General features: G+C 57.8%; 2 protein-coding genes across 2 annotated transcripts; both read left to right on the top strand.

Moving 5' to 3' along the window:
* Positions 1 to 364: 364 nt before the first annotated feature.
* Positions 365 to 3,166, top strand: PRELP (proline and arginine rich end leucine rich repeat protein; the record flags this gene model as incomplete). The annotated part of the gene is made up of 2 exons (XM_080633132.1): positions 365 to 1,301; positions 2,988 to 3,166. The coding sequence occupies 2 exons, from the start codon at positions 365 to 367 to the stop codon at positions 3,164 to 3,166; spliced, it is 1,116 nt and encodes a 371-aa protein (XP_080489258.1).
* A 4,522-nt stretch (positions 3,167 to 7,688) lies between these two features.
* Positions 7,689 to 10,069, top strand: OPTC (opticin; the record flags this gene model as incomplete). Its single annotated transcript, XM_080633112.1, has 6 exons — positions 7,689 to 7,904; positions 8,038 to 8,158; positions 9,175 to 9,333; positions 9,411 to 9,613; positions 9,714 to 9,809; positions 9,899 to 10,069. 6 exons carry the CDS (start codon positions 7,689 to 7,691, stop codon positions 10,067 to 10,069), a joined length of 966 nt encoding a protein of 321 aa, XP_080489238.1.
* Between the last annotated feature and the right edge of the window lie 742 nt (positions 10,070 to 10,811).

Genomic DNA, 10,811 nt, shown 5'->3' with positions numbered 1-10,811 from the left:
TCATTGATTTCTCTTTGGCTCAAGTGCAAATTAAACCTATTCCATCAAGGTCTCTGAAGGCGAGCTCCATCCTTTGGGGAGAGTCAGGGTGATGGTGGTGTTCCTGAGGGGGTGAAAAGAAACCTCAAATCAAATGAAACAACCCCCCACACACACACTCCCATGGCAAAAGGCTGAGCCAGAGAGAGGGGATCTCAGTGACTCAGGCTTTAGAGTCTTCAAATCCAGCTTTGATGTGGATTTGAAGAGAGCTTCCAAGAGGAAGGAGAGGAAAACATCAGGGATGGGAGGTGCTGCGGTACCCGAATGTGGCGCTTCCTAATGCATCTCTTTTCACTGCGTCCCTCAGGGAAACATCTGGACCATGACGGTGGCCTTCAGATTGCTTCTCCCGCTTGTTCTTGTGCTGGTCTCGGAGGTGAGCGGGCAGCGGAGGAAACCCCCCCGGAAACCCACCCGCCCACCCCCCGACTTTGTTGAACCCGTGGAGCCCACGGAGCTGCCCCCACCACTGCCCCCAGGGCCCCCTTCCATCTTCCCGGACTGCCCCCGGGAATGCTACTGCCCCCCGGACTTCCCCTCTGCCCTGTACTGCGACAGCCGCAACCTGCGCAAGGTCCCCATCATCCCGCCCCGCATCCATTACCTCTACCTCCAGAACAACTTCATAGACGACCTCCCGGAGGAGTCCTTCAGGAATGCCACGGGGCTGAAATGGGTCAACCTGGACAACAATCGCATCCGGAAGGTGGACAGGCGGGTGCTGGAGAAGCTGGAAAACCTCATCTTCCTCTACATGGAGAAGAACCAGCTCAAGGAGGTGCCTGCTTTCCTGCCGCCCAACCTGGAGCAGCTGCGTCTGAGCAGGAACCAGATCTCCAAGATCCCTGCTGGGGTCTTCAACAAGCTGGAGAACCTGGTGCTCTTGGATCTGCACCACAACAAGCTAAGCGACGGGGTCTTCAACAAGAACACCTTCAAAGGACTCAAGAACCTCATGCAACTCAACCTTGCCCACAACATCCTGAGGAAAATGCCTCCCGGGGTTCCCAGTGCCATCCACCAGCTCTTCCTGGACAGGAACAACATCGAGGACATCCCCAGTGACTACTTCAAGGAGTTCCCTAACCTGGCTTTCATCCGGCTCAACTACAACCAGATCTCTGACAAGGGGCTCCCTAAGAACTCCTTCAACCTCACCAACTTGCTGGTGTTGCACTTGGCCCACAACAAGCTCACCAACGTCCCTTTCATCAGCCCCAAGCTGGAGCACCTCTACCTGAACAACAACTCCATCGACAGTGAGTTGTGCTGCCTGGGGGGAGCAGATGGGCTTGAGGATGGGGGCTTGGTGGCATTTTCCACCCGGTGGGATGTGAACCCTTTAAAAGCGGACGCAGTGATGGGATGAGCTGGGAGCTCTTTGTAGGTAAATGAGGCCCAAAGGGGGATGGATTTGCACAGGGCTGAGGTTTGGGGTGGTAGCTGAGGAGCAGAGCTCGATTCCCCCTGGTCCTTGCAGGGCTTTTCTTGCTCGTTGTCATGGGCAGCTCTTCTTTGGGGCCACTTCACCATTTGAACAGTTGCTTCCCCAGCAGGGCTCAGAAATAGGGATATTGAAAAAGGAGCCTCTGTGCACATATTTAAAGAGCAGATGCCAAAATACGCAGTCAAGATGGTTAGAAATAACACAGCTCCGCTCTCGAGCTCAGCCTCACAGAGGAAGGAACAGGGAGAACAAGGCTGGGATGGAGGTTGCCTTGGCAAAGCAGCCGGTGCCGTTTCGCACCGTTCCAGGCGAGGCACCACGGTTTCAAGCGAGAGGTGCTGGCCTGTGAAACGTGTAAACAGAGCTCGTACGATGGAGGAGAAGGCAGAGCCCCATTGCTGGCCACCCCAGATGTCCCTGCTATGCGAGGTCCAGCAGCCCGCTGTGCTGTCCGTGGGGAAGCAGGAATGCACCGCTCCTGCCAGAAACCCTCTGTATGCACCAGGAAAAGCGTGCTGGGTTCTGCCCTTTCTGGCTGTGAGGGGTGTATGGGGGCTGCAGGACCCGTGCAGGGCATTGCTGGCAGGATGCTGGTCCCCACCAGTGCCGCTGTGTTTATTGTGTAGTGATGGTGTGGATGTGAAGCCTCCTGCTGCTAAAGAGGGGTTGTACAGCCACAGCACAGCTCCAGCTGAACAGCAGCCAGGAAGGGACGAGCAGGCTCTGAGCAGGCACCCACTGATAGTGCTGTGGGATGTGATGCCAAGGAGGGGGACAAAACCTTCCCAAAGCCACGTCCCTTCTCTCAGAGGATCGCTGTTCCCAGGGAATAATGATCCAGTGATGAATGTGTGGTCCAAACGCTGTTAATCTGCATTGTGTTCAACCAACACCAAACTAGAGCCAAGGGGGACCTCGAGGTGAAGGTGGTGATTGCTGCTGGTCACACACACCAGGACCCAGGTCCTGCTGGGGCTGCCCATGGAGAGGAGCCTGTGTGGCTATGCACATCGTGTCCCAGCTTTGCCTTTGCCTATTTTATCCAGCTTTTGTAAGGTTTCCGGGCCTGGAGCTGCGTTTATTTTCCATCCTGCAGACCCTGGGGTGAGGAGAAACACGTGGAAATCCAGAAGCCAGCAACGAGCTGGTTGCTGATGTTATCTCACGGTGCTGGAGCACGGTTCCTTGATGTTTTGTTAAGGGCTTAGGGCTGCTCGGCAGGTTTCATCTTCGCAATGATGCCTTTTTCCTCTCAAATGACACCGTATCCATCACCGTGCTGTGGCTCAATGTGACCTACTTCGTTTCTGATCAAAAGCAGGATTTTCCTCTCACTGGAGCTGTGCTGTTTTCTGGAAGAGGCTGGGAATCCCCCCCTTGCTAGCAAAGCAACCCCACTTTGGGGTTCAACAGACAGGCAGGGAGGGGGGTCTCAAGCATCCCTCTCTGCCTTCCCTTCCCTCTAAGCCGCATCCTGCTTTTCCTCTCCTCCCTGCAGAAATCAACGGGACGCAGATCTGCCCCACCTCGCTGATGTCCATCCAGGACTTCTCCCCCTCCGACCTGGACAGCGTGCCCCGGCTCCGGTACCTGCGGCTGGACGGGAACCTCCTGAAGCCCCCCATCCCCTTGGACCTGATGATGTGCTTCCGCCTCCTGCAGTCCGTGGTGTTCTAGCCCTGCCCGGCAGCGCGGCTCTCCCAGGACTGGGCTTTGCACAGAGACTGAACCCGCATCCATGTTTGAGACGTGGGACCCTCTTTGCCTCCCTCTCCTGCTCACATCCCACCTCCATCCCTCCTCCCTTCCCCTCTTTCCCTGCTGCAGTGCACGCGTGGCTTGTGCATCCTTGAGGACCACAGCGTGTGGGACAGCACCGTGTCAAGCAGCCACCTCAGGTCACAGCATCAGCCCGGAGTGGCTGCCACGCTCATCCCTGCTCCCTGCTTGGGGTCTCTGCCTTCTCTGCCTTCACCCAGGCCAGCCCTGAGGCTGACTCTGCCTCTCCTCTTCCACCCAGCATAGTTTAAGGAGATTGCATTAGGCCCAAGCCAAAAGCATCTCTGATGGAGCTGATGGGGAAGCCCAGGGACCACCTCGCTGCAGGACCCTGCACCATTGCTCCGGGATGCATACAGAGAGCCTGTGATGTTCCTTGGGAGTGATGGAGGTGGAGCAGGGATGCCCTGGGCTGGTGTGCCAAGGGTGCAGGGGTACAGGGTGAGGCCAGAGGGTGGCTGGGGGAGCGGGATATGTGCAGGCAGAGAGCGGCTGGTCTGGCAATGATGCCTTATGGCCATGCCCCAGGACCCCAAGCAAGGGACATGCTGGGGGGTTTTGCTCTTGGCTCTAGGGGTTATTCCCTCCTGGTGGTGTGGCTTTGGAAGGAGGGAGTGGGGAGGGTGCCTGGCCTCTGCGCTGGAGCTGGGCTCTGCTGCGCCCTGGGTGGGTTGCACCTTCCCCACAGCAACACATCACAACCCCTCCTTGGCAGAGCAGCCCCTTCCCCAGCTTCCATCCCAGCAGCATCCTTCCATGGTGCCGCAGCCCCCTCCCAGCATCCTGCATCCTCCCTGCAGAGATGCAGGACTTGGCGCGTCGGCTTCCAGCTAAACCCTGCACAGGACCCAATGCCTGTGGGATCCCCATGCCAGTGACCTCCCCTGGGCATGGGAGCCCCAGGCAGGGCAGAGCCAGCAGCTCTGCACTGATGCCAGCAGGACACTCATGTTTAGGTACCCAAGGGCTGATGCGGTGTAAGCCTGGGACTGGATTGACCTGTAAGACCTCTGCTTCTCCCTCTGTTCCCTCCTTGATTCCCACCTGCTGGAAGTTTTACTCTCAGTTGCTGTCTTGAACCAAACACGTGGATGATTTTGCCTCTTTTTATTTTGGTTAGAAAAAAACAAAGGAAAGAAAAAGAAAAGGGAAGGAAGAGCCTTTTGGAAAAGCTGTGTTTTATCCTCCCTCTTTCACATGTATCGCTTCCCTCTTTGATAGCTGTACTGCATATATAGGGTGTCCGGGTTTAGGGGGGGTTGGTCTCTCTTTTTTCTTCCTGATTCTCAGGATTTAGGTTTAAGGCCAAGCATTAGAGGGGAAAGAAAAAAGAATCCAATTGAAACAAGTATTAAAGCAATAAACCAAAGATACCAGCGTGGCACCTCCATTGCGTTCGGCCACCCTTCTCCGAGACAGGCACGGACGGGCACCGTGTCCTGCTCCTTGGGACTGGGATGGGGATGCTCCCTGCAGCCTGGGGATGCACTGGCTCTGAGCCCTGAACCAGGGAGGGTTTGTTCACCCCCTGTGCTAATTCAGCCTTATTTTCCCATGAGCAAATCCTCTTCTGAATCTTCCTCCCGTGGGCTTTGTTGGGTTCGACAGGTTTCAACCTTAAACCCGGAGACCCTATGTATATATTTATATATAATGTGTATATATACTGGTAGACTGTACAGATATAGCTAGAGACATATGTAGTTCTCGACTGATTTCAACTTAATGGTATTTTCACTCCTACTCTCCGCAGCAGTGAAAATAAAATGATTCACAAGGGACCCAGCGCCGCGTTCGGACCTGCCTCCCTCTAATCCATCCTCATCCTCCTCACTGCGGGAGCTGCTGCTTCCCTCAGGACCACATTTCCTTGGATGGGCACAACCTTCCCAACAGTGGGAGCTTGGGAGACCCTGCGAGTCCCTGCAGTGGGAGGGCTCGGGGGGTGTTTGTGTGTGCCCTTGCCTGTAGTGATGCTGGGTTGGACTCGCAAGCAGCAGCGTGGCTGCAGAGCGCCGATTGGGGGCACCTTGTGGAGCTTGTGCCTGTCTTAATGAGCACGTCTGTTAATGAAGATGAGCCTGCCTGACCTCAGCTGCAGCTCCCTGGGCTGTCCCTGCAAGGCAGCTGATGTCTGGGTGGGGTAAATGAACTTGGGCTGATCCATTCCCCCATCACCTTCATGCACTCAGAGAAGCTGGACCCCCAAGGTGAGTGTGCCCTGGGGGAGCAGCACGGAGGAGCTCCAGGGCACGCAGAGGGGCAGGAGGCATCTCTCCCACCCGCAGCATCCATCCCCAGGGCTCGTTATCACACGAGCAGAATGGATGTAGGCAGCGCTTTCTCCTCCTGCCTGTCGCTGCAGCTTCAGAGCTCTCCTCTTGCTGCTGAACATGAATCACGAGCAGAGAGGGAGGGTGGCCGTGGGCTGGGTGCGAACGCAGGGGCTGCAGCGTGGGGCTGCTCACGGGAGCAGGAGGGGATGTGTGTATCTGCGGATGCGCAGGGCAGGCAGCGAGCAGCCCTTCTGTGCTCGTGATGGAGGAGAAAACCTCCCTATATGGGACTCAGGATGTGAATTGTGCCCTCCCGGGTGTGCATTCACTGCCTGCCTCCCTGGGTAAGGCAGCCCTGTGTCCCGGGGGAGCTGAGCGCTGCAAAACGGGGCTCAATCCTTCTCTCTGCACAATCACTGCGCCACTATGGGAGCGGGACCTGGGAAGCTCTCCCCTTGCTGTGTGTGTCATGGGGAAGGCTGGGGGCTGAGTGGGGCTGCTGGGATGGGCACCAAAGGTGGGTGCTGATCTTCCCCATGCTGGAAAGGGGGATGTGGGCTGGATATAGCAAGAGGCAGTTTGGAGCAGGATGAGGGACTGCTAAAATCACCACCCACCCATCCCCCCCCCCAATCACTGCTGACCCCCAATCCACTTGTGGGTGCTTGAGTAGGGCTTGCACTGATGATGCCATGGGTGCAGGCATTCACTGCTGACTCTGGGGACAAGGATGAGCACCAGCTGCTTCCATAGGGCAGTAAAACCACTGCCCCAAGGCCACCTGTGCAGCAATTTCTCCTATGCTGGGCTGCTGGGCAGGAGCTCCCCAATCTCCCCCCAGCCCATGTCCCCTCCAGCCATGCTGGACCAAAGCCCCCAGTGAAGGGGGACTTGGCAGTGGACCCTGGACCTGCACCCCTCCAAGGAGCAGAGAGAGCTCAGCTGTACCTGCCACATCTCCTCCATCACCGCGCCTGCCCAGCCGCCTAATGAGGGCCTTAATGAAGATTAGTGGTGGCCCCTTGCTCAGCTCCACGCCGAGCAAGGGGGGGATGCTGGGGGCGAGGGGATTGCGGGTCCATGGCCAAGACCCACACTGGTGGGGGGCCGTGGGGTGTCCCCGTCTGCCCAGTGAGCACCGGCAGATGGGTGCTGAGTCTCTATGGGTGGGTGAGCGCGTGGGCTTCAATGTGCCTGCGGGAGAGAAGAACATTTTCACAGTGGTGGGTGGCTCTGTGTGTGTGCACCAGGCTGCCCAGCACCGCGAGCAGCCCGTGGGGCTGCCGTGCACCCCCTGCCCCACATCCCAGCCCCACAGGACATCCCTGGCAATGACATCCCCTCCTCATCACCTCCAGGAAATGAAGCCCCCCCTATAGTTGAGCCGTACATAGGACCATGGAATGTTTAGGTTGGAAAGGACCTTAAGAGGATCCTGTTCCAACCCCCCTGCCATGGGCAGGGATGCCTCACACTGCACCATGTCACTCAAGGCTCTGTCCAACCTGGCCTTGAACACTGCCAGGGATGGGGCATTTACCACTTCTTTGGGCAGCCTGTTCCTCACCATGGGTACCACACATGGGGGGTATCCATCAGCCCCCCTGCTCCCACACAGGGAGAGATTGGGTCATCCCCATCCTACCCTGGTGAGTGGAAAAGTGCTGCCTTGGTGGGACCTGGGCTGGTTGTGGTAGGGATGAAGCTGGATCTGAGGCCTCTGCCCAGGGCTGTTTCCCCCACTGCCCATGGGGAGGGAGCACAGCGGAGAGCCAGGATTCCTGGGGTCGCTTCTGCTTGCCCAGTGCCCAGCCTCACCCATTGAGGGTCCAGAGCAGGACCCTGATCCCTGCATCACCTCTGGACCCCCTCCCCAGCTGCTGGAGGCTGGGAAAGCCGGGAAGCGCGGGGCCTCTCCTTCCCAGCTGCCCAGCCAGGCGTGAAATGGGCTGAAAGAAAAGGGCTGGTGACGTCCCCGGGGCAGAGGCCGTTTGTCCCCCGCTGCAGCCCCTGTGCGGCGCCGGTTCTGCCTCCCCGTCCCTTTTTGCTCCCGTTTGAGAGCACCCAGCCCCATCCTGATGGGTGCTGCTGGTCTCACTGGAGCCCCCCAAGACCGCGGTCCCACCGCTGCGCCTGGATGCAGGATGCGGATGCTGGCCTTGCTGTGCATCTCCAGCCTATGTCTGGGAGCGGCTTGGGCTGTGCCAGCCAAGGAGGAGAGGAGGAAGGCAGAGAAGCTGAATGATGATCTTGAACTCTACAACCCGGACAACTATGACCTGACATTGGACAACTACGGCGATATCATCGACCTGAGCAACTATGAGGAGCTCTATGACTACGGTGACTTTGCTCCAAAGGTGAGGGGGACACAAGGCAGCTTTTCCCTGGGTGCATCCCAGGAAAGGGGCTTGACCAATGGATGCAGAACCAGCTTCTTGCACAGCCCTACGAGCTCTGGGGGCTTTTCCACTGCTGTTGCTGTGTTTGCAGGTCGAGGTTGGCACCCTGGCTCCTCGCCCCAAGAACCCCATGGCTCTCCCAACCCTGGGTGCTGCGGCCGAGCCCATGAAGCCGCAGCCTCCGAGCTCTCCAGCATCCATCCCTGCACAGGGTGAGTGTGGAGCTCTGGGTGCAGCACAAAGGTGGGGTTTGGGTCCAGTGGGATGCAGCCACACGTCCCTGGGTGCTCTGGGGGAAAGGGAGCAAATCCTTTTGCCCCCAGCAGACAGCAGCAGTGATTTGCCCAGAGAAGCTGTGGCTGCCCCATTCCTGGCAGTGCTCAAGGCCAGGTTGGACACAGGGGCTTGGAGCAAGCTGCTCCAGTGGAAGGGGTCCCTGCCCATGGCAGGGGTTGGAGCTGGATGAGCTTTAAGGTCCCTTCAACCCAAACCAGGCTGGGATTCTATGGTTTGCTCTGCTCAGGCAGCGAGGTGATGGGGTAAATGTTATCAGGAAAGCTGCAGTGAGCCATTTCTGGGAAACAAGAGCTCCAGCAGCAACACTTTAATGAGCAGAGGCATTGCAACAGTCGGACAGAGTAGCAATTACATTAGTGACAATTAAAATCCTGTAGCGAGGGATAAATATCTTCATTCATTCTCTGTCACTCTGGACTGGGACAAATTAAGTGGGAGGCAAAGGGAAATTGTTGCCTTGCTGCTTTGAACTCCTCCACTAATGGATGCTGCATCTCACGGGGGCTGGGAAGAGGAGGGGAAGCCTAGGGAGGGGGGAAACACGGCTTCACCCCTCCTGCCACCCTGCCGGGACCCTCACGCAGCCCAGACACGTGTTCTGATGGATGCAGAAGTGTTTTCCTTCTGTTCTGTTTCCTTCTGTACCAAACCTCATGGGGCTGAGTGAGCCCTGGGTACCACACTGCTGCATTGGCATCCTCACCTCTCCTCCTCTCCCATGAGAGGCATCTGGCTCTGAGCAGCTTCATCATTCCTTAGCAGCACCCTTGGCTGGGAATATCTGTCCCTTGGTGAGGTGCCCTTGGCTGATGGAGGTGTTGGGGCTAAGGACTCGGTGTCCCCACAGCACGGGCACATCCTCCCATCTCCCTGCATGCTGGGGGGCTCTGGGGATGCTGTGCCTTGCCAAGAGCTGCATCCACACCTCCAGGCCTGCCCAGCTGCCTTCTTTGCCTGTGCATTGACACCTCTGTCTACTGTGATGATGCCGACCTGGAGCACATCCCATTGCTACCACCAGAGACCACCTACCTCTATGCCCGCTTCAACCGCATCGGCGCAATCCAGGCCAGCGACTTCACCGGGCTCAGTACGTCCAGGCGAGGGAAGGGGGAATGAGTGCTTTCGCGTGGCTCCCTCTTCATCTCCTCTCTCCTGTCCCAGCAGAGAAGCTGAAGCGAATAGACCTGAGCAGCAACTTCATCTCCTGGGCGGATGCGGATGCTTTCCATCAGCTTTCCAGCCTGCAGGAGCTCCTCCTGCCCGAGAACCGGCTGACGGCGCTGCCTGAGCTGCCCCGCAGCATCATCCGCTTGGATGCTCGGCTCAACAGGATCCCCAGCGCCGGCCTCCGGCACGAAGCCTTCAGGGTGCATGCAGGGATGAATCCATGGGTTTGGCCATGCCCAGGGGTGGCAGGGATGGTGCTGAGGGCCAGAGCACGGTTTCATCTCTCCCCTCTTCTCACAGGACCTGAAGCAGTTGCAGTTTCTCCATCTATCCGATAACCAGCTGGACTACATCCCAGCGCCTCTGCCCCAGAGCCTGCGCTCCCTGCACCTCCAGGTGAGATGAGCCAGGGACCATGTCTAGCAAAGCCCATCACCTCCTCCTCCTCCTCCCCTCCTGATTTTGCCCTTTGCCTCCCTGGCCAGAACAACAACATCCAGACAATGCACGAGGACACGTTCTGTGACAGCCAGGACCACAGCCAGATCCGCAGGGCGCTGGAGGACATCCGCCTCGATGGCAACCCCATCAACCTCAGCCTCTTCCCCAACGCCTACTTCTGCCTGCCCCGCCTGCCCACCGGCCGCTTCTCCTGAGCCCCACGGCCTCATCCCCAACCCAGACCCTTCTGCTCCATGTTGGGGTTAAGGCCCATGCATTTAACCCCAGTGTGAGCTGAGCCTCCATGGACTCAGCTCTGGTGCAAATGGAGCAGGGGGTGGGCAGCTCTAATAAAGCAAAGGCTTTAAAAATGCATTCAGTGTCTAGTTCTCATCCAGCCCAGCAAAGATGGGGCTTCCCTGTGTCCCGCTTCCTCCTGGGACCTTGGGAAGACCCCTCTGTGTCTGCTTGCAAGGTTTCCTGGACAGGGATTGGGATCTGCATCGCTTCAGAGAGGGGATGCTTTGGCCACATCAGGTTTGACCTGTGCTGTCCCCTCAGCTGTCCCCATGTCCATCAGGGGTGTGTGAGCTGTGGCCACTGCTGGGCTGTCCCCATGTGCTCCAAAAGAGGATGTGATAGGAAACCTCAGCACAGGGCAGCTCAAGTCCTCCATCACCCCAGACCTGCTGCATCCCATGGACATGCTCTGCAGGGACCACAGTCCCCAAAGGGACCTGGCACTCAGTGGAGCTCTCCAGCGTGAGCCTCTGCATTTAGACCCCTGGGTTTGGGTCCACTTCAGGAGGAGAGAAACCCTGGAGCAACGCCGGAGCCTGTGAGCCATATCCAGCAGGAAAGGATCCCTGGGAGGGAGCTAGAACATCTCTTCTCATCCCAGCTTCCAGCACCCGCAAAGAGCTGCCCAGTGGTGAGATGCTTTAAATGTAATGCATT

This window comes from Psittacula echo (genome assembly GCF_963264785.1).
Source record: "Psittacula echo genome assembly, chromosome: 22".
Classification (NCBI taxonomy): Eukaryota; Metazoa; Chordata; class Aves; order Psittaciformes; family Psittacidae; genus Psittacula; species Psittacula echo.
The sequence above is the reverse complement of the archived record's forward strand: the minus strand, read 5'-3'. Positions and strand labels throughout refer to the sequence as shown.